Source organism: Tursiops truncatus, chromosome 2 (genome assembly GCF_011762595.2).
Source record: "Tursiops truncatus isolate mTurTru1 chromosome 2, mTurTru1.mat.Y, whole genome shotgun sequence".
NCBI lineage: Eukaryota > Metazoa > Chordata > Mammalia > Artiodactyla > Delphinidae > Tursiops > Tursiops truncatus.
In genome coordinates, this window is record NC_047035.1 from 146,867,145 (window position 1) to 146,894,852 (window position 27,708).

At 42.8% G+C, this 27,708-nt stretch overlaps 1 protein-coding gene across 6 annotated transcripts in view; it reads right to left on the reverse strand.

Moving 5' to 3' along the window:
- The window catches only part of DIP2C (disco interacting protein 2 homolog C), a 354,106-nt gene that overhangs the window by 13,518 nt on the left and 312,880 nt on the right, over positions 1 to 27,708 (reverse strand). For 3 of the 6 annotated variants that reach the window (XM_033852298.2, XM_033852296.2, XM_073801491.1), the window contains 4 exons: positions 22,751 to 22,919; positions 20,332 to 20,502; positions 7,190 to 7,219; positions 5,744 to 5,805 (listed from right to left, as the gene is read on the reverse strand). In XM_033852298.2, the coding sequence (XP_033708189.1) occupies positions 5,744 to 5,805; positions 7,190 to 7,219; positions 20,332 to 20,502; positions 22,751 to 22,919 (432 nt within the window). Of the gene's footprint in view, positions 1 to 5,743; positions 5,806 to 7,189; positions 7,220 to 16,956; positions 17,085 to 20,331; positions 20,503 to 22,750; positions 22,920 to 27,708 lie in introns of those variants that run through there. The other 3 variants (XM_033852299.2, XM_033852297.2, XM_073801492.1) reach the window with 2 other exon arrangements.

Sequence of the window (27,708 nt, forward strand, 5' to 3'; positions counted from 1 at the left end):
TGGAAAAACAAAGCCTGGATGACAGCACATCTGGTTACAACATGGTTTACTGAATATTTTAAGCCCACTGTTGAGGTGTGCTCAGGAAAAAAAAACTCCTTTCGAAACACTACTGCTCATTGACAATGCTTCTGGTCACCCAAGGGCTCTGATGGAAATGGACAATGAGATACAGGATGCTTTCATGTCTGCTAACACGATATCCATTCTATAGTCCCTGGATCAAGTACTAATTTTGACTTTTAATTCTTATTATTTAAGAAATACATTTTATAAGGCTATATGGCTGCCACAGATAGTGATTTCCCCGATGGATCTGGGCAAAGGTAATTGAAAACCTTCCGGAAAGGATTTACTATTCTAGATGCCATTAAGAATATTCATGATTCACGGGAAGAGGTCAAAATATCAACATTAACAGGAGTTCAGAAGAAGTTGATTTCAACCCTCCTGGACGACTTTGAGGGGTTCAAGACTTCAGTGGAAGAAGTAACTGCAGATGTGGTAGAAACAGCAAAAGAACTAGAATTAGAAGTGGAGCCTGAGATGTGACTGAATTTCTGCAATCTCATGAGAAAACTTGGACAGATGAAGAGCTACTTTATGGATGAGCAAAGAAAGTGGTTTCTTGAGATGGAATCTATCCTGGTGAAGGTTCTGTGAAGATTGTTGGAATGACAACAAAGGATTTAGAATATGGCATAAACTTAGTAGATAAAACAGGGGCAGGGTTGGAGAAGACTGATCCAAGTTTTGAAAGAAGTTCCGCTGTGGGTAAAATGCTGTCATCAGCATTGCGTGTTACAGAGAAATCCTTCCTGAAGAGTCAGTGGCGAACTTCCTGGCTGTTCTATTTTAAGAAACTGCCACAGCCGCCCCAACCTTCAGTAAGGACCACCCTGTTCAGTCAGCAGCCGGCCACACTGAGGGGAGACCCTCCACCAGCAAAAAGATTATAACCCTCTGAAGGCTCAGATGACGGTGAGCGTTTTTTAGCAACAAAATATTTTAAAATTAAGGTATGTATACTTTGTTTTTTTCAGACATAATGCTATTGCACGCTTAATCGACTACAGTATAGTGTAAACATAACTTTTATATGCATTGGGAAACCAAAAAAGTCGTGTGACTTCCTTTATTGTGATATTCCCTTTACTGAGGGGGTCTGGAATCAAATCCACAGAATCTCTGAGGTCTGCCTTATGCCAACAGGCTTAACGATGCCATCCTTCAAAAATAAACTACTGGCTGCATTAAGACAATTAAAAGGGACTAAAACTCTTCTAGGACCCAGGTAGCATTATGCTAATTTAGGGTGGGTTATAATTAAAAATTACCATTAGAGCACGAAGAATCCATGGAACTTCACCTGTAGCAGCTTTCAGACAGATGCGATGCTTGCAGGAAATATCAATGCTGGGAATGATAACTTTTTATAGCCTGCTGGGTCAGGAGGCTGCAGCCCGTTACACTGACTAAATTAGGCCAATTTAAGTAGTTAGGTTAAGTGAAGAAGCCTGTGTCCAAGTGCTGGCTGGCCGACTGTGGAGTGTGGGTATTGGCAACTGGCTACGGATGGAGAAAGCAATAAAGAAAGAGGCCCAATTGGCCGGGAAGATTATGAGTGGGCAGAAGCAGGGGTGAGGAAAGAGGGAAAGAATGAAAGAGAAAGGGGCCGAGGTAGCTGCTGGCTCAGCCCACCTAGTGTGGCTGCTGCTACGGGCAGGGCAGCTGGCCAGCGAGTAGGCTGGGTGTCCTACAAAGGCCAGACCGTCAGGCAAGGGAAGGGAGCAAAACCTTTGCCAAAAATGAGGGCTGTCCTGGATAAGCTACGCTCTGCTCTTTGTCCACTCACAGCCACCACTCAGGTAGCTCTGGCCGTGGCACTATGACAGGGATGACTTCTGAGCGGGGCACCTGGTGTCATGAATGGAACCAGGCCACTTGAGCCAAGAGTGGGAGCAAGTGCCCTGGCCTGCGACTCGAGCCCAGACATTGTGCTTCTCCTCCTCTCAGACCCCAAGGTTCCCGCCAACATGGGGAGTGGAGTCCATGGCCCGGTCCTCCTTCAGCAGTGGGACTGCTGGCCACACACACTGGCCGGCCTCTGCCTCTCTGGCCAGCAGGCCTCCCCTGCTCTCGGAGTTTAGGAGTTTATCTTGTCTCCTGACCCTCCCTGCTGAGCTGAAGCCTCTGAGGAAGGCAGGCAAATGGGATGTCACCTGAGGATGTCACCTGAAATGTGGGAAACCCTACCGCTAAGAACTTCCTTGCGGCCTCCTGGCTGGGCTGCTGAGTGGTGGCAGGGACCTGGGCAAGCACGGAGGGCAAACCTAAGGACAGAACAAAGAATTTCTTCCCTGGTCAGTATGAAAGGGTGCTCTCTGTCAGCAATTCACAGGCAAGCAGGAAGGGGACGCTGGAATCACTCAGGGGTGGTCCTGTCCTGCCAGCAAATGCCACACGGGTGGCCGTTCCTTCACTTGAAAATATCCACAGAGCAAAGAGAAAACCACCCCTTACAGGAGGAGACAGAGATGTATCTTTTGAAAGAGCTGGGAGCTACACACACAGGCAGCACACACGGGAGGGCGAGTGACTCACAGAAATACAGGAAACTCAGTAGGAGCCCTTCCCAGGCTGGCACTACGGGGAGGGGAGGCTCTCTCCTCCGGGGACCGCGCCTGCCCACACACCGTAACCCAGTGGCTCTGGAGATGCGCCACGATCAGGAAACCACAGCACCTTCCCCACAGGAGGGCTGGCAGCGCCACAGCTGCTGTCAGGAGCCGGTCACTTCAGAACCACGGACAAGAGCCCAGCGTGGGCACATCCTGACGGAGCAGGTCAAGAGGACGGGGGTGCTGGACTGCCCAGCGGCCAGCCCAGACACACAGGAAGAGGAGCTGACAGGGCCCAGCGGCGTGCACTGGGCGGCCAGGACGAAGCGTGCACGGCGTTCCTGCGTCCGGGGTGGCCCTGGGCCGAGTCTCCCATGTCCCTGGGCAGCAGGGGGAGGACAGTGCCTTCCAGGAAGGGACACGGTAATTACTCCTTAACGTAAGACACCTATTTGGGTTTCTGCCCCCTTCAGAAGGGGCCCATCAGGAGAGAGCGGCGATGAGCCCGGGCGTGCGGCAGGACCTCAGCCTGGAGGAGCTGCGTGTGGCAGCACCAAGCCAGCCCAGGGAGAAGGCTCCCTGCTGTGACTGCGCGAGGGTGCCTCCAGGGACAGAAACCAGCAGAACACCACGTGCAAGGGCAGGACTTTGCTTTGGTTTCTTAAGTCAAACCCTGACGAAGACGAGGAAGGGACAAGTCCAGTGCACGTGTTTCTGGTGTCTGACAGCCTCTCAGCTCCCAGCCATGCCTGTCCTCTGACGCAGGACAGAGCTGAGAATGTGAAATGCGAGCCTGGAGAGTGCTCCAGGGGCAGCGGCGGGGACGACTCTGAGGCTTTCTCACCAGGCCTGGACAGGGCGGGGGTGGGATCCCTCTGACACTGAGCAATGCTACCCTTAATTGTAAAGGTCGAGGTGTGTCACTAACGTATGTCAGTGTCACTAACGATGTGTGTCACTAACGTGTCAGTGTCACTAATGTATGACTGCACTGCAATTTCCAGTTCACAAAGCACTTTTACTTCTGTTTTGAATGACCAAGTCAGGAAATGTATCTATAAGAGATTACTTTACAGATTAGAACAGAAGTGTCACTTAAAAGGATACAGACTTCCCAAGGTCAAAAGATTAGGAAAAGAAACTCCTACTATGACTCAGGTCTCCTGGCTCTTTCTAGAACAGTGAAATCAATCTGATACTGGACTTTTATTACTTTACCATGATACATCGTACGGGTTCCAATTTCACTTCTCCTAAATCACAACTTTTCTCAATAGGAAGATCTGCCACACTGAAGATAGTTAAGAAGGTAGGTCACAAAGCCGTCAGAAAGGAGTTTCTAGATTTCTTTCCTTTTCCAGGAAAGAAAGCTCCCTGAACCCCACTCCCAACCATCCCTGGTACTCCAGGAGATTTGTAACACACAATGGGACCAACTGTCCTTTCCTGATTACTATTCTTGTAAGTCCGTCTGAGACTGTAACCTACCCTCTCAGGCCCCAAAGATCAGCAGTTTTTATCTAAATGGTCTTACAAATTTGATCTTCATGTGTTTTGAGGGCCAGGTCACAGACAGAACTGCATAAATATTACTCAAACGGCGATTCTTTGATGAGCTGTTTTTCAGCTTCTGAAGTTATAAAGTTTTTTTCAAATGATTTTTATAGGGAGTAAAGTAGATTTCTTTTTAAAGCCCAGAAGTTGTATTTGGAATTTATGCCCCTGAAACACTGTTACTTAATCTCTTCAGAGCTAAGTGTCTGCATTTTGAAAATGTTCTGGATGGAGCTCTGCTCTAGTGGGCCGGTATGCTCTGGTGGGCCAGTGGTTCTCTCTGCCACCAGATGGGCTGTAGCCTGTGATTCCCTGTGAATAGCAGGGTCTAAAATGAGGGCTACAAGGGCCGGGAAGCACCTCTAAGTGTGATGTGTTTAGGTGGATGCAGCGTTTCTTGGTCTCGGCACTGCTGCCATGCTGGTCATTTGCTGTGCGGCAGGAGTCTGTCTTGCATACTGTAGGATGTATGGCTGCATCCCTGGCCTCTGCCCCCCCCACATACCAGCAGTAACACTCCCCAGATTATGCTAATAAGACATGGCAACATGGCAACTCGTCCACTGGGGGTACAAGCACCCGGCTGGGAACCCCTGGTGTGAGTGGGGGCTGGCATTCCCCAGGATACCTGAGCCTGCATGGCACACCCGGCCCCTTCTCAGCCCCTGCAGCTCTGCCCCTGACACACTCACACACAGGACTCAGTATCCTGGAAGAACACGCTCAGCCAGGCCAGGCTGGGGGCTCCTGGTTTCCCACCCACAGCTTTCCCTCTGCTCTCCCAGGTGTTGTGAGCACAGTGCACACGTCAGTAGGCACCACGTGAAGACACGCAGACAGCAGCACAGTATCCGGCCCTCACAACGCGTCCACAAGCACCTCTAGTAATTTACAAAAGGACACCTTCTACTAGAGTTCACGCTTACTATTAACACGTCATAGAAGCATCAATGAATGGGCATCTCCACAACTACCCCAAAGAAATGACCTAATCAGTGGGGAAGTCTATAGGAAAATGATAGCATTCTCTCTTCCCCCTCACGCATGTCAGGAGGGACCCCTTTGGGAGCAGAAGTTCTGCTGAAGATTCCTCATCTTGTCTCCACCTTCCCTCCCTCAAGGTGAACTCACAAGCACTCACTAGCAACACCCCCTTTCGTTCTTGCTCAAGGCTGCTTAGGAAGCTGCACAGAAAGGTCACCTGGCTTATATTTTAGTTTTTCATGGAAAAGCCTTGACACAAATTTTCAATTCATGTAAAGAAATGTGGGCAGTGTTGATATTTTATCAGGTGCACAATGGTGCCTGACTAGAGCGTTCAAGTAAAGGACCAAGTCTTCTGGGCAGACTGTGAGAAAAAGCAACTCTGGTTGCAACGGCTCTGGGCCAATCGTTGTCATTTGTGTCTGAAAACAAGAATTTGGTTGCTCACTGGGTACCTCACGCAGTAAATGTGGAGAGTTGTGAAAGCTCGCTCAATGAACCACCTTGTTTGGAGCAGATGATTCTGTACTCCTTCTAGAAGGAACCCTGCACGCCAGGCACCAAGAAGACAAAAATCACAATACCTGTCGTGTCTCAGAGCTCTCATGTCCACGTAGACGGTGGTCGGATCGGGCCCCGAGGTCCCCTGCAAGCAAGGACACAGTGAGGTTAACACGAGTTTGCTTTGGAGGAGCTGGGTCTGTGCTTCCTACTGGCTAGGGAGCATTTCTATGGTAAAGTCTGAACAAAACCCAAAAGCACTAAAGCCACACCTCTCAACTGATAACCCAACTCCGAAAGGAACATCTTATTAAGATAATACTGGACTTTCACACGGCTTGACTGTCGATCACATTTACGAAAATTAGAAAGAAAAGGGGCATCTTGCCAAATAAAAGAAGGCTGAAACTACAGAGGCAGCATTTTGGCAAAAGCAGGTCGCTGAGGATGTGAAGCATCATTTGCTGAGAGATTCTCACCACATGCATCCCAAAAGGTGTATTTTTAGGGCTCAAGATATTGAAGCAGAACACGTGACGTGAGCTGACAGATTAAGGAAGAAGAGATAAAAGATAATGACCTTGTTCCTTCTAGTTCTAATTGTGCCTTGGTTTTCCTCCAATGCGGGAGGCCATTTCTGCCCAAGACATAAGTCAGGGAGGTTGTGTGTTTACCACTGGTAATCTGGGCAGCACCCTGTGTTCTGAACTATTCATTTACCACAGGGTCCAGAAACCTTATCTTGGCATCATAAATCTCTTCAAAATATATGCTGAGTTGACTTCTGAACAGTGATCTCTGCTCATGTAAGAGCAATGGCATTAAAGCTGCATTACAAACCGAAATTCTACATACAATTCTTGGGAAAGTAATGCAATACCTTGGGTAGAAAAAGACAGAACCTAAGAAAAATCTGCCAAAAAATAAGGGAGCCTCTCAGAATTTATTTGAAGAACTACACTAAAATTCCTCACGAGAGAATCTTAATCTTATACCAAAGGCACGTTTAAATATAAGAAAAAGGTAAAAATAAAGACACCTTTGTTGTACCATACTGGCCCCCCCGATAATCCTCCCCACAGAGAAAGCACATGCAATCAGCCTGGAGGAGGAGCTGCACTGCCGTGTGGCCACGGCGCCCTCGCTGATCTGTGACTGCTTGGGGGAGCTGTGTTACAGACCAGCGCTGAGTGGAGAAGCGGTTTGTGGTCTGAGTAATGCAAAGCACATAACCATAAGAGGCCAATTAAAAACAAACAAATCAGAAAACAGGTCACTAGAAGTGGAAAATGAAATAAAACGGAGATGACCCCAAACTGATGGTATAAATGGAGGCACAGCGTTTGTCACAAATGCGAGACGTCTGACAAGATCTGAGAAGTGACACCGCGCTGGCCGTCAGCCCTCCTGACCACGGGTCTAGAAGCCCAGCCCATCTCTGCACTCAACTCCTAGTCTGCCCACTGCTGGGAGCTGACGAGACGGTGGTGGTTAGCAGGCACTGGTGTGGATGAGCGGGAAATCCCTACCTTCTCAGCCAGCTTCCACAGCCGGTGGGGCTACAGCAGCAGGAGGTGGGAGCAGAGGAGAGGTGAGGACACCAGACCAACAGACACCGAAAATCCAGGACACACACAGACACATAAACAAACAACCCAACAATAAAAGTGGGATGAAGAAGAGAGAGGGGTGGGGAGGAAAATGCAAAAAGCAGGGAACAAAGTAAAAAGAAGATCAAAAACAATGTCAAATATGGAAGTCGTTAAAATCAATCACTGTACCATTAAAGGTTAAAAAAAATCTAAAAAGATGTCCACATATCCACAGAGCAACAGAGGAGAGTAACAGATGACTAGCCACGGGAAGGTGGACCTGAGTAATTGCTTTTAATACATATGGTCAGTGGGTTTTGATTTTATGGTACCTTTCTCTAGTTTCTTTTCTTTTCTGAGAAAGTGGGGAGTATGAATTTTATTGGCCAAATCTGTCAAGTGTTCCTCATTGAAATAGTTTCAAGTTTCTTACTACAACAATGAAGGGGAGCCTGGAAGTCTGTGGATCTAAAATCAGGGTGTCTAGCCCTACTCACCTACAAGATTAGGACAAGAAAAGAGGTCAGAGTACGAGTGAAGCGTGAATCAAACCTTGGGCTCCTAGGTGGTCTAGCTCAGCAGTGCGGGGAGGGACCCCCCCAGTGAGCACCCTGCTTCACCCTCAGCTCTGTCCTCAGAGACGCTGCCTTCATTTCTCTCTTGTCTTCCATGGTTTTGGTGCCCACCTCTACCCCTGTTAAAGCATCTATACCCACGGGGGAAAGACTCCAGAAAGCAACGTGGGCAAACTTCTCTGATGTTGTGTATTCCCTGGCTGACCCGATGTCTTTCCCAAACACTCCTAGAAAACTAGAACAGGGCCAAGTTCTCCCTTGGGTGCGGTCCTGACCCCGTCATCACAGTCACTAGGTGGGCTCCAGAGACAACAGCAGCAGCAACAAAGAAGGAGCTCTTCACTAGGTTTCCTGAGGCTGCAATTTGTGAATAAACAAGGCCAGACTGAAAAACTATCATCACGCAACTTGGAGGCAAGTCTATTTAAAAAAAAAAAAAAAAACAATGGTTCCAGATTTAAAAATTACGATTCCATCCTTCTCTCTGAGACTTCCTTCACTGTGGTAACCATGGCTACTGCTTTCTCTCAGCATCTCTATTTTTAGAAAACTGAGGCAGGACTCCAGGAAAGAGAAGAGGGCCAGGAAAGAGAAGAGGGCCAGGAAAGGTGTGTGCACCTGGAAGGCACACACGACTTTCATTGGGTCTCTTCAAGCTAAATGCAATAATTTAAATAATTTCTCTCATGATTCTTTGAATCCCAAACATTAATTGGAACAAAACTAAGTCCATGTTCTCTCTCTAAATTATTCTAATTCACAATTTTTAAAAATAATGACTCAAAGTAGTATCTCAGAAGAAAAATACACATGACTGGGAACACGTTTCCTATCTTGTAAATGCGTGGAGGAGATAACATCTGGAGCAAAATCGGTCTACTGACTAATGAGGGAGACGTGAACAAAGAGTTAATGTACAGGTGTTTCCAAGTTTCAAAAACCCTAAGGTAGAAAACTCTGAGATTTCAAGATAAATAGTAGGGAGTGCATATTTAACAAAATCTTTACTTTGCCAAAGAATGCAAGCTGGAGTTCCTCTAACTAAGGAGTATGCTCCTCAGTATTTAAAGATAACAGAATACTTCCAGAAGGGACCAGCAAGAAAGCAAAGCTATCTATTCCAACCAAAGTTTATCAGAAATGAAGTCGAAACGTGTTTGAAATTGCAAGTTATATTAATCAGAAAAGAGGATTAACTTTAATGTTCAGTTGTATAATAAAAAGTGACATATGGACATACAGTAAAAATCATTTTTTCTTATTGTCATAAAAGTGTACCAGTTAGGTATTAAGCACTTATTGAACAAATGAGTTATATTTAAATCTCAGCTGTAGATATACAGACTCACATCCCAAACACAGCACAGCCAATTCAACCCAGCACTTATCTGAACACCTCGGCTGAGTGGTACTTTTCTATTCAGCAACTCACATACTATAGCATCAGTACAATCTAGTATTAGCACATAACTCCTTAAGCTTAAGTAGCAAATTCTAAGCGGAAACGTGATATACAGACACAGTTCCAGAGTACTGATACTGGGCATATCTACTGTGCTGGTGTTTGAGGAGTTGAGGGAGTTTCCCATAACTGGGGGCACAGGAGGCAGCTCTGCAGGACTGGATTACAGCAGGGTATGGGCACAGCAAAGTGGCTCATCAGTGGGCTCTTCCCCCCTGAACTTTAAGCAGTGTTTCTGCCTGCATGACCCCAAGGCACATTCTTTGGTCCTCCTAGCAGATCTGTGTATTAATGAAGTTTTCACTATTGTAACTGAGATTTCAGCTTTCTTTTGATAAGCACTAGTATGGTGCAACTTTTCCATGCTTATACCTTTAATCTATTTGTGTCTTTATTTTTAAACCATGTTTGTTTTAGGCTATATATAACTGGGTCTTGCTTTTTAAAACTCCAATCTCATGATCTCTGCATCTTAAATGAAGTGGTAGAGGATTTATATTTATTACTGATGTGATTATGTTTAAATCTATTTTTTGTTGTTTATAATTCATCCCATCTATCCCCCCACCTTTTCTCTGCCTTCTTTTACAGATCCACTCTCTCTCCTCTGTTGGCTTATTAGCTACAACTCTTTGTTTTTCTAATTCTAGTGGTTACTTTATGGCTTATAGCATACATCTTTAATTTTCCAGTCTACCTTCAAGTGATATTACACCAATTCACATGTTGGAAGAATCTTATGATAGTATACTTCCATTTTTCCCTCCCAAACTCTGGGCAGTTGCTGTCATCAGTTGACTTTTATAGATGATATAAACCCTACAGTATATTACAAGTTTTGTAAAGGCAGTCAATTACCTTCTAAAGAGACTCAATAAGAAAAACATCTTATATGTTTACCTATGCACTTGCCATTTCCAGCATTATTCATTCTTTTGTATAAACCCAGATTTCAAACTGGTATCATTTCCCTTCTGCCTAAAGGATTTCCTTTAATATTTCTTGCTCTGTGGGCCTGCTAGTAGTTGATTCTCAGCTTTTGTATGGCTAAGAAGTTTTTATTTCAAGTTTGCTCTTGAAAGATATTTCCATTGACTACTATGAAAGTCTAGGTTGACAGTACTTTTCTTTTAGTATTTAAAAGCTGTTTTCCACTGTCTCTTTGCTTACATTTCTGATGAGAAGTCTGATGTCATTCTCATCACTGTTCCTCTGTAACTTGATTTTTTTCATCTGCTTTTCCCTGTATCATTGGTTTTGGGCAATTTAGTTAAGCAGTTTCCTTCACGTTACATTAGAGCAGTGGGATTTGTGGGTTTATAGTTCCATCAAATTCGATATATTTCTTCATGTATTTTTTTCTAGACTGTACTCTTCTTTTTCCTCTTTCATGGGAACTCCTATTATATGTATACTAAGTCCCTTGAAGTTTCCCCCGATTTCACTGATGCACTTTCCATTAAAAAATACTTTTTTCACGTTTCATTTTGGGAAGTTTCTATCTGTTCAAGTTCACTAATCTTTTCTTCTGCCATTGATTCCATCCAGTGTATTTCTCATCTCACATGTTATAGTTTACATTTCTAGAAGTTCAATTTGAGTATTTTTTTAAACTTTCCATGTCTTTTCTTAACTTTCTGAATATGTGGAATACAGTTAAAATAACTTTTAGTGTCCTTGTCTATAAATTCAACATCTGTGTCAGTATGGTTCAGTTTTGATTGACTAATATTTCTCCTCATTGTGGATCTGTACCTGCTTCTTGGTATGCCTGGTAATATATATATATATTTTGGTTGCACTGTGTGGCACATGGGATATTAGTTCACTGACCAGGGATCGAACCCATGCCCCCTGCTGTGGAAGTGCAGAGTCTTAACCACTGAACCGCCAGGGAAGTCCCTGCCTGGTAATTTTTTATAGGATGTCAAACACTGTAAATTTGACCTTGCCGGTCACTCATCCCACTGTGTTCCGGCTTCCCCTGTATCTGATGAGAGTTCAGCATCATTTTTATTATTGTCCCCCTTACATAATACATATTTTGCAGCTGCTTTAAGAATGTCTCTGCTGTTGGCTTTCAGAACTTTGGTGACGATGTGTGTAGGTGTGTTTTTTTAAGCTACTGTGCTTGGCGTTCACTGAGATTCTTGAATCTGTGTGTTGATATCTCTCATCAGTTTTGGCCGCTGGGTCTTTAAATTGTTCTTCTGTCCCATTTTCTCTCACCCCCTCCTTCTGGGACTCCTATTACATGCATGTTAGACAACCTGCTATTCCACAGATCTCAGAGGCTATCCCATTTTATTTTCATTCCTGTTCCTCTTGCGTTTGTCTGGATAATTTCTATTGACTGGATTTCAAGATCACTCACTGACCCTTTCCCTGCTGCATTCAGTCTGCTATTAAACCATGAGGAATTTTTAAGACTGTAGTTTTCATTTCTAGCATTTCCATTTGGCTCTGTTTTGTGGTTTCTATCTTTCTGTGATATTCCTCATCTCTCCATGCAAGGTGTATACCTTTCCAACTAGATTCTTTAACATATTTATCATAGCTATTTTAAAGTCTCTGATAAATCCAACATGTCTATTCTACTGACTCTACTGACTGTGTCCTTTCATGGCCATGTATCCTATTTTCTTTCTTCGTTGCACGTCTTTTTGATTTTGATTGTAAAGCAAACATTGTGTTTAAAAGCACAGTGGAGACTGAAGTAAAAACATTTACACCCAGAAAAGGGCACACTCTCTCCTGTCAGCCCACTAGTTTGTGTGTCTGAGTGAGCTTGGTCTGGGATTTGTGGCAACGTTAGATTTCATTCATGCTGGCTTCCCATACCTGTGAGCATAATCAGGACTTTGGATCTGAGCACTAGTAAGATTCTGGATACCTCTTTATGCTTTATAGCTTAGAGACTTGCTTTCCAAACTGTGGGAGATCTCTTTCTGCTTCATAGCTTGGCTGCCAGCTTTTTGCACGACTGGCTGCTTCTCTTTCCTCTCCATTCTGCTGCCCAACCCCTAGCCTTTGGAAGGCAAGATCTGCACTTGGGGAAGGCCCTGGGGGCCTGAGAGAGATGTGCTTGGCCTCCCTATCCCACCTCCGTCTTTGGAGTGCAAGGGTGGTACACCAGATGACCTGAGGCTCTCCAGAGAGGGGCTCTCAGCTTTTCTGCTCTCCTTCCAGCCCTCAGGACCTCTGCTTTCCACTCACTGAGGACATTTTTTCACTTCCAGGGCCCCTCCTCAGACTTCAGAGACCTGTTGCTTTAACTCACCAGAGGCCCACAGAACTGCAGCTGGATTCTCTCAGCTCCTGCTCTGTTCTTGGCTTTTGCATGCTGCCCTCTGGAGTAGGTGAGGTCTGTGGGGAGTTGGTGGGGGGTATGTAGAATGACTGGGCTGGGGGTCCCTGGGATTCTCATCCTCTTGCCAAGCTATTTACTGCTGTTAACATTCTCAAAAAAGTTTGGCTGGTTCCTGCTCCCCTGTAAGGGGTGAAAACAATTGTAGGTCTCTTCTCTCTGAAAGATTTAGTTCATTTAGATTTCTCTGAATCTTGGCTCTCTGCTGAATTTTAAAAGCTATGATTTTGTGTATTAACCAGATGGTTTCAATAGTTAGGGCTAGAACAACCGTCTCTTGTGACTTATACATCCTAATCAAAAATGGAAGTCCAGCAGGGAACTACAGATATATTCAGTATCTAAGGGAAAAAAAGGGAAGTCCAGAATCCTTTTTAATGAATGTATTTTTTGCTAAAATTGTGGTTAGTATTAACCACATTGATTGATTTATAAACTGGTATCAGGAGTGGTTGTCAGGGAAACAGGGATCTGAAACTGATTAGTTGGTTTGGTAAAAGCCAAAGGGCAGAGAAAATCCAGCTCATCTGCCAGGCTGGACTCTGCAGATGTCCGTGCCATACCTTGGCAAAATGGTAATTAAACCTCTTTCACAGGGGTCAGCAAACCCCTGTTTTTGCAAAGTCTTCCAGGAACACAGCCTCACCCATTCATTTAAATAGTATCTGTTTCTGCCTTGAGCTACAGAGCTGAAGGTCCCTGAGAAGAGACCACAGACTGCAGGCCCAGCTCTTCACTCTCTGGCAAGAAAAAGTGCCCCAAAGGCTTGTCTTGGGGACCGTTGATCCACAGACCAACGTGAAAACATAGTGAGACAACCCAAACCAGAGGGAACATCTGATTGAGAAGCTTGTGGGTTCAACATCACAGTCTACTAGGACCCCGAACTCCTCATGTAGTTATTTCTGAAGCCCCTGAATGTTCAGATGGAGAGACGTGCTTGGCTACGGCAGTTCCAGCACTGATTCTCTGTTCCATGCGGTGCCCCCGTGCCCAGCACACATCAGACATCTGATGGTGGTGGTGAACTTGACAATCGAGGCTATGGCTTACAGAGAATCAGTGATGGAAGGGCCACCAGCTGGAAACCCTGGACCTGGCCACAGTTGTCTCTTCGGGACAGAGGAAGGGTATGGTATTGGTTGTAAGAGTGAAAACTGCATTGTGGTGGGGTTTTGTGGGGGAGGGGTGATGGGTAAGAACGGGATGAACGTAGCCTTTGGTTGCTCCATTTTTGGTCATCAGGCATCAGAACTCTTTCTGTATTTGGGCAAGTCCTCCACTTTTGGAACCTGGTTGGATACAAAGCCTCTGTCCCTTTGTAGTAACTAAAAACATCTGCCACTCTCCTGCTCAGCTTTCCTGGAAGCCAGCCTGCCAGGTAGCTGCACCTATTCACAGCAAGAGGAAGCACAAATGTTCTTGCCCTTGGCGGCGGACACGTCTGCGACACCACCCAGCGACATTTTAATAAGTTCCTTTTAAGTTACCAAAGGTTTCTGCTGCCCACAAATTAGAACCCTGACTGATATACGGGTAATTGAGAATACAGGTCCCATGACCTCAAATGTTAATTTTCATTGTCTGGGACAACATACATCAGCAGGAGAGGATGTGGAAGTTCTGTGGATGTGACAAATTCCCTGGAGCATGGGAAAACCCCAGAGGCACCTCACTTATGTTCACTTCCCTCGTCTAAAAGCTGTGTTGGGAGAAAATGAATTGGGGGCTCAAATGAATGAGTCTTATTATAACTATTAATTTTATCTTGAGAATTACTTAAGATCTATGTCACCCTGAGCCTTCCACTTTTTTTTTTCTTTTAACAATCAATGACTCTACTTCTCATCATCAGGGTGGCTGTATTTCCCTTTCATTGTGTGAGTTTCAAGATTTAAGGTTTAAGACCTTAAGGTTTCAAGATTTAAGACCATAACTGTAAATATTGAGTTAATTCCACACAGCTATTTATAATAAAGCTTTCCTCAGATAAATTAATCATTATTTTTCTATATAATAAAGATCAAAGTTTCTGTTTAAAGTGGCTTAAAAGTTTTTTCCTAATAAAACAAAAATTTAGATTTCTTTTGGAAAGCAGAAGACCTCATTTCCCCTCCCTTCTTCAGCTGGTGAGGAGGATGCTAATTTTTGTTACCAAGAACTAAATTTCTAAATCTAATACATCCAAAGACCTTTCAGCTTATACTTTTGAAAAGAGTAATTGTGGATGAAGCACAACATCTCTTTTGATGCAGGTTAATAAGCCAGTGGCACTTCCTAACAGAACTAAGGAAATTTATGTTAAAGCCAATCTCACAAGTCATAATTTGATCTTTCTAATGCCTACTTTTGTCATAAGTTCAATAAATCAAAAGTGCTTTAAAGTCATTTTTACAGCTAAAGATTCTGGGACATGTCATTCCAAAGTATAACAAATGGTTCATACTTCTAAATTTCTTTCTTCTGCAGAGTCTAAAATACTCTGCAGAAATCAGAGTCATGTAAAACCAGAGTCATCCACACTGAATTTTATGAGTCCATTCTTTTGCCATTGAACTATGTCAAAAGGACAATTTCAAAATAATTAATGTGTCAATTCCTGCCTTAAAATGATACATGGGTAAACAAGTCACTCGGTTTCTAAGATACAGAAGCGGAAACAACAGCATCACAGAAATTATGACTGTCTCAGTTTTCTGTTATTCTACTTTTGCGATTGCCTCATATGTAAAATTTTTTAATTGCTCATTTGCATACTTGACAATGATGTATTTGTCAATTTTTATGATTCTCTCTATTACAAGAAACTAGGGTTTCATGTCACAGCCCATGAAAGCAGGCATTGTGGAGTCCCTTTGTGGTGGCCCTGACTCTGTTCCTAGTACACGCCGCCCCCCGCCTCCCCACCCCCTGGTGACAACAGACTGAAGAACAGCAACTAGCACACAGATGCATGTCTTCTGAGCTGTCTGATTTAGGTCACACGGAAATAGGGGGTCTGATTTAAAATGTTCCAGGAAAACAGTCAAAAACCGAAGGCAGGATATCCTGCCTGTATACAGTTCAGTTTTGTAAACAGTTTACAAGGCTGTTATTTCACTTGCATAATAAACCACAACATGGAATTGGCACCTGACAAAACTGCAAAATGTGAGATTTCTTTAACATGTTGCTCTGTTTAGATGACACAGTCAGTAGCAATGCCAGTTCTGTTTCCGGCAGCTGTTTTTATTTCCCTGCTTTGTCAGGAAAGCTCACTTAACTTCTCTGAGCCTCAGTTTCTCTCCTCTTAAAACGAAACGACCGAGCTTGCTCTCTGTGAGTTGTAGGAAGCTCTAGCCAGATGCTGCCTGGAATTGAGTGGTGTGACACATTTGTGAGAGAATTTTTTCTTTTTTGGGCATGAAGTCTTTTTTCTGAAGGTGCAGGCCCTGGAGCTACTGTTTGAGATGAAAATGCTGCTAGAAGCCTGAAGAGCAGCAAACTTTTGAGTTTCATTTCATTTCATTTCACTTCATTTCATGATAACTTACAAATCATGCTGTGAGTTTTTACCTGATGAAGATTCACATGAGTTCATTACAGAGAAATTTCAGGACTGCTATGTACTTACTTCCCTCAGGAGGCTTGAGGTTAATAAAAAACACGCTGAATTTCTCAAATGTGAAGCATATTTGCAGTCAGAGGAGTCGACACCCAGTACTTTCACAAAATTCAGTCTCAGGAAGTGACTGTGTGACTATGTGAGTTGTGTACTGGGTTCTCTAAGACAGTTTTTCACAGAGCAGGTGGACAGAAGTTGTTTATGTACATAATTGTGAACTATGGCAGACAACATTAAGTGGGAGGGATGACCTGCCATGGGAATTCAGAGGAAGGAAAGTATTTCTAGCTGGAGGAATCAAAACATGACACCTGGAAAGAGAAGCAGGCTTTTGCCACATGAAGAAGGTGGAAGCCCATTTCAGGCAGAGAACAGCCTGAGTTGTGGCATCAGGAAGTAAAAGCATGAAAGACTCTACGGTAGAGAATGCCATTTAGCGTAAAATTGTACAAAGGGGAGAGAGATGCTCAGGCTGGATTGGTCGGCGTGCCATTGATGAAGTAAACACAAGCCCTGATTTATCTCACGTAAGTTCAGAACCTCAGGCATGAGATGCGTCTCATTCTGCAGTCACAGCACCCTGCCCGCTGCACAGCCCAGCCTCCCCAAGGCCAGGGGGCACTTCTGGAAGGGGACCCACAGACACTAAAATTGTGGTCCCCAGCAAGAGCAGCTTGTAAACCCCACATGGCTCGGATGAGGCTCCATTCCTCGTCTGGACAGCGTCCTTTGCGTCCCTACCCACGTACCTCGTGGAGATGGAGACCTGCCCTCCTCCTGCAGGGCTGCCCTCTACCTGAGCACTCAGGGTCCAGTCAAGGGCCCTGAGGAAGGACGACAGGCGATCCAGGTGAGAAAACATGTCCTCAAACAACAACAAATCAACTGAAAACAAATATGCCCACTAACTGATTTCACATATATTGGTAATCCTGGTGTTCCACAAGGAAAATGGTGTAAACTTCTCAGTGTCTCTAAACATTTAGGACGGGTTTGGAATTTAGGAACTATCTTACCATTTTTAAAATTTTTTTTACATCAAGGGAGTAATGGTGATTATCTCTGGGTATGACTTATGAATGTTATTTATTTATTGGCTAGTCTGTATTTTCTGATTTTGTTTCCTAAAATAAATATTCTTTTGTAAAAATACTTAATCTATAAAAAAATTCATAACTTTTCAGGTTGTTTTCCTCATTTCTTTGTCTAAACATTCTTAAAAATTCAGTTTTAGTATATTTAACATCTTTATTAGGCATTTATTATGTGTCAGGCCCTGTAGAAACACAATGGGAACAAGAGACATGGGATTTCTGCCCTCAGACCTCAAGCTATGCCTGCTCTGTTTGCTTGGAACCATAATCACATATTTTTTAATTTCTGCAAAAATTAATAGAAAACAAACATTTCCACTGACCAGCCCTGCCTCAAGGCTTCTGCACTTGATGCTGCCTTTGCCCAAATTTTTGTATGTTCACCTCAGAGGGCACTTGGCTGAAATGTCACCTCATAGAGAGGCCTTTCTTGGCTACCCTTCCTAAAATTGCCTCGTGTGTCTCCTTTTCCTTCTTATTTTATCTTTACTAAGAATGTTTTACTCACTTACTGAAAAAATCATCTGTGTTTACTGTCCATCTGGTTCCATGAGGGCCAGAACCGTGTCTTTCACTTATCTGAGTAAACTCTGACTTAGGCTGACACGAGCTACTCACAGGATGGAGCGTCACCGAGAGACACCATGTGTGCGGTTACGGGGTTCTGCTCGCAGCCTGCTGGCTCCTGCCTCCCCAGTGCCAGAGAACTCCGTAATCCCGACGCACACCTGGCCCCGGGGTTGGCAAGGACAGAGAGTCTGCATTCCTTAGTATGATACACTTAATTTATTTGATTTATCTCTACTATCAGACTGATATTTTCAGCTATTTTCTAATACTGACCATTCAGAAAAAGAAAAACTGGCTGAAAATTAGTTGAGAGTAAAGCACCCAAGTAGAAAAACTTAAAATGGACAAAAACACTTAAAGGTGCTGTCAACATTCCAGAACAGCACCCTGACCCGTGACTGGGGATGTCAGCTCTGATGTGGGGGTCATACAGATGGAACTGTTTTCTAGAAAAAGAATATTTATTCTTTTTATTAGAAGTACAGAACTTAATTTATCCAACATTCTTACAACACATATTTATTAAATATTTACAAAGCACCAGGTACGGTTCTAGGTGCTAAGGACACAGGAATGATGGAGCTCATGTTTTAGGCCACAGAGGTGGCAAACACCTGTGTGCCAACTTCATTCTCGGCTTCTTACCCTTATTTTCTGTCACCTCTATCTTTTCAATTATTTTTAGTGTATTTTACTTTCCCTACTTAATCTACTGCTTCCCTATAAAACTTCTTAAAACATTTTGGATCAAGTAGACGGAAATAAATGAAAAATAGAAAGGTAAATAACCATAAGTGCTCTATTTCTAGTATCTACAAAGTTTTAATTCTGTATAATAAAGTGTAGTAGAACTTGCTTTGTTGCCTGTATGAAGTGGACAAGTGCTAAGTGATATTATGTTAATATGGGATCTATTCTATGCCCTTCTCCCCTTCATCTGCCAACATTCTGAGAGAGAGAGAAAGAAGAAGAAATATTGTGGCCAAGAGCCTGTCTCTCATGGATCCCTGATCTTTTTCCCCCACTACTTGCAGGAGAAGGGAAGCATTACATTATCCTATGGCTGAATTTATTTAAGAAGTGGATTTCTGTATTTCTCATTTCTCCTCATGGAACAGATGGCTAGAAACATTTAAGCAGAACAGATCAAGGTGAATAGGAAAAGAAAACTTCAATATTTAAAGAACTAGTTTGGCAAGATAAATCCAATTCTTCAGATTACCTCTTAGAAAAGGGAATTAATTTCAATCATAGAACAAGGTTCAACTGACTCTTGAGAGGACCCTGGTAGTTATAAATTTTTAGAAATGGAGCTAATTCAAAGAGAAGGAAGACAGAAGCAAAGGAACACCAATGAAAATCAGAACACCTTCCTGTAGCTAATTTTTCTGAAGCGAGCTCAGCAGACTGGTCACATGGGGAGAGTCCTTCCTCTCCAAAGTCCACGCTGAGTCCAGATACTGAGAGCACTGGCCGGGAGAGAGCTGACCAGGAGCTTCCCGAGGTCTCCCAAGGGGAACTGTAAGCAGCATCTCTGGGTCGTAAATGGGAGAGACAGTGGGTGGGCAGGGAGGCGAGATCAGGAGCCAGCTTGTGTCCACTGTCCTGCACTCCAGCACCTGCTGTGAGCAAAGTTCTTGTCCTCTTAATATGTTCCAGGAACAAAGCCTGCAGCTGAGCCCTGGGCTGGCTTGTTTTGGATGAGGCTGCCCAAAGGGCACTGGGAACAGATCCCCATAGGACTTTCCCTTCCTTCATGGACTAGATCTCATGTTAAGAGTTCAGAGACGGAAAGGAATAGTGAAGATGGTCTGAAGTGGGCTAATGAAGAGAAAGAAAGAAAATAAGCATTTTTTTTTTTTTTGCCACATATAATGCAAGGCTATCTTACAAGGGCAGCCTCACTTACAGCTCTGCCTTGGAAATGCAGCAAAAAGTATATACCTCAACGTCACCCCAGCCGCAAATTCATGAATCTGCTTAATGTCCTGGAATTCTTCCTACAGAAGTTACTGTCTGCATACAAGAGACTAAGTACTTCAAGAGACAGGATTTCTTGCCACAATGAAACATTTGTTTAGTATCTCATCTTTAAAGAGCCTGCCTTCACAGGTCTTGACAAACTGCTACTCGTGTTACAAAACTTAAAATGCCCCAGGACAGAATAAGCCTGTGAATGCTAGTTATGAATAATGGTTACTGACAAATGCAGAGTATAATTAAAAACAAAACAAAACAAAACAAACAAACAAAAAGTGTATACCAACCACATGCATTTACTGAAAGATACCTTCTAAATGTGGGTAAGCATCAGCAGGGGAAACTATGTTGAGCAGTGTGGCGCTGTATGCCTGTCTTTAAAAGTCACACTCTGACTCACGCACTTATGGGCATCAAGGAAACTCACCTGTAAGCAAATCGCCAGGTTCACTCTACAGCCAAACGAGGTGCTAACGGCCCGTGGATGGAGGCCCAGGTCTTTAAACAGTTTTGAGAATGACTGGGTGAGTGCTATTCGGGGCCGTTCTTCTGCCACCACTACACAGGTCCGTACGCGGGACAAGTCCAGTCCTCGTGCCTAGAAATAATGACAGCAGTAGGAGGTCAGCCTTGCCAGTGTTAGGGGTGTGACCTGCAGGCTCCTTACCCAGATCTGTACAACAACAGAAACTCCACACAGATATTCATTCCCAGGGCTCTCTGTGTCTGCACCATTAACCAAAATGCTGTAGAACATGTGTAAATAAAAAAACGCCCATATCGGTAATCAAGGATGCCATTACAAACATATCTTAAATAATTCAAGAAGCATAATGAGGAGAAAAGTTGAAGAAAAACAAGGTGTGGATAAAATAATTAAAGGACAGGGTTTGGGGAAGAACAGAAGCACTTGTATACACTCCTGCCAGCATGGATACACAGGAACATCCGTCGGAGAGAAATGAGAAACCTGCTTTTAATGTAAGAATGGAAAATGAAAACATCTGGGCAGCTTCTTAAACACAGCTCTCCTTTCATGTCCTGAGACGTAAAAGGTCCCAGATAAACTGTCACAAGGAAGCACAGCTCAGTTCTGCCCAAATTCCATCTAGTGAACGAAATGGCAACACCCGGGACAGGCAATGAAGTGCCTTAAAAGCACAACACTCCCAAGTGGAGCTGAGGAAGAGCAAAACGCGCAACGGGAGTGGTAATGAAACAGGAGGCGAGGGAGCGACAGGGTCTCCATCCCTACACAGGACAGTCACCAGGAGCCATCAGCGTCCTGGAGAGCTGACAAGGGCACCTGAGCTGAGGAGGGACACGAGTCAAGATAACGACAATCTTCCATACGTGCAGTTACACAGGGAAAATTAAGTCCAGGTAACACGAATGACCCTCGACACATGCGTGTTTTGGGAGGCAATGCACCCTGGGCTTTGAGATGGTGCCCCTGGAGCCACAGATTCAAAATTTGGCTTCAAACTTTACTAAATGTAAGAATTTGGAGAAGGTGCTTAATTTCTCTGTAACCTAAGTTTCCTTATCTTTAAAATGGAAACAATAATGGACCTATTTCAGAGAACTATTGTAAAGGTTAAATTAATCAATTATGTAAAGTGCTTAGAAATCACTTATTATTTCATTTGGTTATTTATAAATGCACCTGTAGGTAAAGTTCATGAAACGTACTCAATCATTTTATAGCATAATATAGGTGGACATGAATAATAATATTTTATAAATTTCCTTTGCTGTATAAACACATAACTTCAAGTAATATTTATTTATGTAGCTTAATGTCAAAGTTATCTTGCATTTTGCTTTCTTGTTCAAGCTTAATGCACTAGGTCTGAAGAGGAAAACAAAATTCAGAAGAGAGAAATATATTGCTTTACTAATGGCAAGTGTATAGATAATTTGTATGTGTGCATATATACACACAAATATAATCTGTGTATATATCTATACATACACACCCACACATATCTGAGCATATAAACAGTGAATAGTTGGAATATTAACCAAAATAGGTCATATAATTATTCTCTCCTAGTTACCTGAATAAGGACTACATAATTTACTATGAAAATATGTCTATCAGAAAGTCCTTGGGGCTTCCCTGGTGGCGCAGTGGTTGGGAGTCGGCCTGCCGATGCAGGGGACACGGGTTCGTGCCCCAGTCCGGGAGGATCCCACGTGCCGCGGAGTGGCTGGGCCCGTGAGCCATGGCCGCTGAGCCTGCGCGTCCGGAGCCTGTGCTCCGCAGCGGGAGAGGCCACAGCAGTGAGAGGCCTGCGTACCGCAAAAAAAAAAAAAAAAAAAAAAAAAAAGTCCTTGGCTTAAATGAAGGGAAATGTTGTTATTGTCACATAATGGTAATTGAATATTAAAAAATAAAACCAAGCCACTGTTCACTGGATTGTAAAAATGAATTTTGGTTAGGACCCAGATCTACCAATCAGGGTCCTCAAGGAAAACGAAATGAGTGGCTAAATTTAGACGTATGACTCGAACCCCAGCGTTGGGATAAAACTAACTGCACTCAAGAACTGAATTCACCAACAAATCAAAAGGCAACTCAGGACTCTCCAAGTAGCCCTAACAGAATTAAAGACATCAATAACATACACTCTGACCTCTAACTCTGGCAGTGGGAAAATATCCATGTTATAAAACAAGGTTTTCACGTGAAAACAACTTCGTCAACCTCAGGTGACAGGGGACCTTATGTCGGCTTTTCTGAAGGATCATTTAGCCTCACCACATCTACTCCACACCCTCTGACACTGGTGCTTTCCCAGGATGCTGGCAAGTGTCCCCCAGGCACTCTGAGGGCTGCTTACCTTGAGGGATTCTGTCTGCGAGCCCAGCCCCTTGGTACACAGTTCCATCACTGAGTAGGAGCAAAATGTATCCCGGACTTTGTATTGACTCACGGCAAGCAGCCACAAGGCAGGGTTGGTCTCCAGCTCTGCAGGTGGGATGAGGATGGACTGGTGCCCGGAATACACGCTGCACAGAGAGATGGGAGGGCTCAGTGAAGATGGAGAATGGGGGACCAGCCAGCCTCTGAGAAACACCTACTATCCATTTGCAAGAGGGGACAGTCACACCAACTCTACTCTCCGGTATTTGTAAATATAAAACAAAAGCGTGTTTACAAAAACATTCTGAAAAATACAAAAGAACTATGGGATTATGATCCGCAGTTACTGCCATTTTGAGCACTCATTGAAAGATCTCAAAGCTCTGATGCTGTTAGGTTTCTCTCAAAGCTGCTATATTCACAGAATGGACTCTCACAGTGGGAAACACAGGACTGAATTTTGGTAAAAGGTCTGGAAGTTCAGAACAGGAGTTAGCAAACTAGATGCTGCCTGGTTTTGTAAATAAAGTTTTATTGGGACACGGCCCTCAGTCCTTGCAGTACCATCTGCAGTGGCTTTCACACCAACGGGCAGAGCTGAGGGTTGCGACAGAGACCATGGAGACTGAATATTTACTAAACAGCCACTTGAGGAAAAGCGTGCCCAACCCTGGTTCAGAAAACTGACATCCAGAGTAAATAAAAGGAAACTAAGACAATTAGAAGAATTAGGATTATAATTTTACTTCAGAATGATCCAATTGGATTACCAAACAGAACTAAGGAAAATACAATCATTCTCTAATTTTACCTTTACATTAGAGAGCACGGGGAGAGAGACAAGAGGCTATTTTGTTTCACCATTAATTAATGGGGCAACTGTGATTTTAAAATAATGAAGTATTTGCCAAACTACATTTTCAATGGTATTAATTTTGTTTGGTTTATGGCTACAAATCAACATTAATAGATATATGCTATAACAGAACATCCTAGATAAACTACCTTCTAAGATTTAAGTAAAAGAGATTTTATTTTTAAAATTGAAGTATAGTTGATTTACAATGTTGTGTTAGCTTCAGGTGCACAGCACAGTGATTCAGTTATACACGTGTATATACATATATATATATATAATATATTCTTTTTCAGATTATTTTCCCTCATAGGTTATTACAAAATATTGAGTATAGCTCCCTGTGCTACACAGTAGGTCCTTCCTTGTTGGCTATCTATTTTATATATAGTAGTGTGTATATGTTAATCCCTCTCCCCACCACTTTCCCCTTTGGTAACCATAAGTTTGTTTTCTATGTCTGTGGGTCTATTTCTGTTTTGTAAATAAGTTCATTTGTTTGTTTGTTTTTTTTTTTTAGATTCCACATATAAGTGATACCATATGGTATTTGTTTCTCCCTGGCTTACTTCACTTAGTATGATAATCTCTAGGTCCATCTATGTTGCTGCAAATGGCATCATTTCATTCTTTTTTATAGCTGAGTAATATTCCATTGTATATATATACCACATCTTCTTTATCCATTCATCTGTTGATGGACATTTAGGTTGCTTCCATGTCTTTGCAAATTTCCAGGCTACTGTAAATAGTGCTGCAATGAACACTGGGGTACATGCATCTTTTCAAATTAAGACTTTTCACCAGATAGATGTCCAGGAGTAGGACTGCAGGATCATGCGATAATTCTATTTTTAGTTTTTTAAGGAACCTCCACACTGTTTTCCATAATGGCTTCACCAATTTACATTCCCATCAACAGTGTAGGAGGGTTCCTTTTTCTCCACACCCTCTCCAGCATTTATTATTTGTAGACTTTTTGATGATGGCCATTTTGACTGGTATGAAGCGATACCTCATTGCAATTTTGGTTTGCATTTCTCTAATAATTAGCAAAGTTGAGCATTTTTGCATGTGCTTGTTGGTCATCTGTATGTTTTCTCTGGAGAAATGTCTTCCTAGATCTGCCCATTTTTTGATTGGGTTGTTTGTTTTTCTGATATTGAGCTGCATGCACTGTTTGTGTATTTTGGAGATTAGTCCTTTGTTGGCTGCATCATTTGCAAATATTTTCTCCCAGTCTGTAGGTTGTCTTTTTGTTTTGTTTATGATTTCCTTTGCTGTGCCAAAGCTTAAGTTTAATTAAGTCCCATTCATTTATTTTTGTTTTTACTTCCATTACTCTAGGAGATGGATCCAAAAAGATATTGCTGAGATTTATGTCAGTGTTCTGCCTATGTTTTCCTCTAGGAGTTTTATAGTATCTGTCTTACATTTAGGTCTTTAATCCACTTTGAGTTTATTTTTGTGTATGGTGTTAAAGAATGTTCTAATTTCATTCTTTTACATGTAGCTGTCCAGTTTTCCCAGCACCACTTATTATTTTTAAAATTTATTTATTTTTGGCTGCGTTGGGACTTCGTTGCTGCGCGCAGGCTTTCTCTAGTTGTGGTGAGCGGGGGCTACTCTTTGTTGTGGTGCGCGGGCTTCTCATTGCGGTGGCTTCTCTTGTTGCAGAGCATGGGCTCTAGGCACACGGGCTTCGGTAGTTGTGGTGTGCAGCTTCAGTAGTTGTGGCTTGTGGGATCTACAGTGCAGGCTCAGTAGTTGGGGTGCACGGGCTTAGTTGCTCCGCACCATGTGGGATCTTCCCAGACCAAGGCTCGAACCCGTGTCGCCTGCATTGGCAGGCAGATTCTTAACCACTGCACCACCAGGGAAGCCCAGAAGACCCCCAGCACCACTTATTGAAGAGACTGTCTTTTCTGCATCGTATTATTCTTGCCTCCTTTGTTGTAGATTAATTAACCATAGGTGCATGGGTTTATCGCTGGACTTTCTATCCTGTTCCACTGATCTATATTTCTGTTTTTGTGCCAGAACCATACAGTTTTGATGACTGTAGCTTTGTAGTATAGTCTGAGGTCAGGAGGCCTGATTCCTCTGGCTCCATTCTACTTTCTCAAGATTGCTTTGGCTATTCGGGGTCTTTTGTGTTTCCATACAAATTAAAAAAATTTTTGTTCTAGTTCTGTGAAAAATGCCATTGGTAATTTGATAGGCATTGCACTGAATCTGTAGATTGTCTTGGGTAGTACAGTCATTTTAACAATATTGATTCTTCCAATCCAAGAACATGGTATATATTTATATATATATTTATATATATCTTTCCATCTATTTGTGTCCTCTTCAATTTCTTTCATCAGCACCTTACAGTTTTCAGAGTACAGGTCTTCTGCCTCCTTAGGTAGGTTTATTCCTAAGTATCTTATTCTTTTTGATGTGGTGGTAAATGGGGTTGTTTCCTTAATTTCTCTTTCTGCTCTTCTGTTGTTAATGTATAGAAATGCAACAAATTTCTCTATTAATTTTGTATCCTGTCAATTTACTGAATTAATTGACGCGCTCTAGTAGTAGCAAACCGAATCCAACAACACATTACAAGGATCATACACCACGATCAAGTGAAATTTATCCCAGGGATGCAAGGATTTTTCAATATTTGCAAATCAGTGTGGTATACCACATTAACAAATTGAAGAATAGAAACCATATGATCATCTCAATAGATTCCAAAAAAGCTTTTTATAAAATTCAACATCTATTTATGAGAAAAACTCTCCAGAAAGTGGGCATGGAAGAAACATACCTCAATATAATAAAGGCCATATATGACAAACCCACAGCTAACATACTCAACAGTGAAGAGCTGAAAGCATTTCCTCTAAGATCAGGAATAAGGCAAGGATGCCCACTCTCACCACTTTTATTCAACACAGTTTTGGAAATCCTAGTCACAGCAATCAGAAAAGAAAAAGAAATAAAGAATCTAAATTGGAGAAGAAGTAAAACTGTCACTGTTTGCAGATGACATGATACTATACAGAAAAATTCCTAAAGATGCTACCAAATGGTTTTTTTTGGTCTTAGTTTTAAAAGTCTTATTGTGGTAAAATATGTATAAGATTTACCATTCAGCCATTTTAAAATGACACTCCAGTGGCATTAATTACGTTTACAATGTTGTGCAACCACTACTGCTATTTATGTCCAAAATTTTTCACCATCCCAAACAGAAGCTCTGTACCTAACCCATCACCACCTTCCACCTCCCAGGGCCTGGTAACCTCTAACCTACTTTCTGTTTCTGAATTGCCTATCCCAGATATTTCATTTAAGTGAAATCACACAACATTTGTCCTCTTCTGCCTGGATTATTTCACTTAGCATATTGCCTTCAACATTCTTCCATGTTGTAGCATGTGTTTTCAAGGCTGAATACCATCCCACTGTATGCACAGACCACATTTTATTTGTTCATTCATCCATCAATGGATGCTTGGGTGGTTTCTACCTTTTGGCTACTGTGAATAATGCTGCTATAAATAGCACGTGCAAGTATCTGTTTAAGTCCCTGTTTTCAATTCTTTTGGGTATGTACCCCAAAGTGGAATTGCTAGACCACATGGTAACTCTATGTTTAATTTGCCGAGGAACTGCCAAACTGTTTCCCAAAGGCTGCACAATTTTACATTCCTACCAGCAAGGTACGAAGATTCCAGTTTCTCCAAATTTTCCCCGGGACTTGTTATTTTCCATTTCTTTTAGTACAGCCATCCCGGTGGGTGTGAAGTGGTACCTCATGGTGGTTTTGACTTGCCTTTCCCTAATGACTCATGATTGAGCACCTTTTCATGTGCTTATTGGCCACTTGTATGTTTTCTTTGGAGGAATGTCTAATCAAGTCCTTTGCCCATTTAAAAAATGTAATTGGCTTTTATTATATCACTGATTGAGGAATCTTAAGCCCCTCTGCCTGTTGAAAACAAAGATTCAAAAGTGTGAAAGTTACCCAATAGTGGGTAGTTCATCATTAGAGCTGTATTCACACACACACACACACACACTGTTTTACG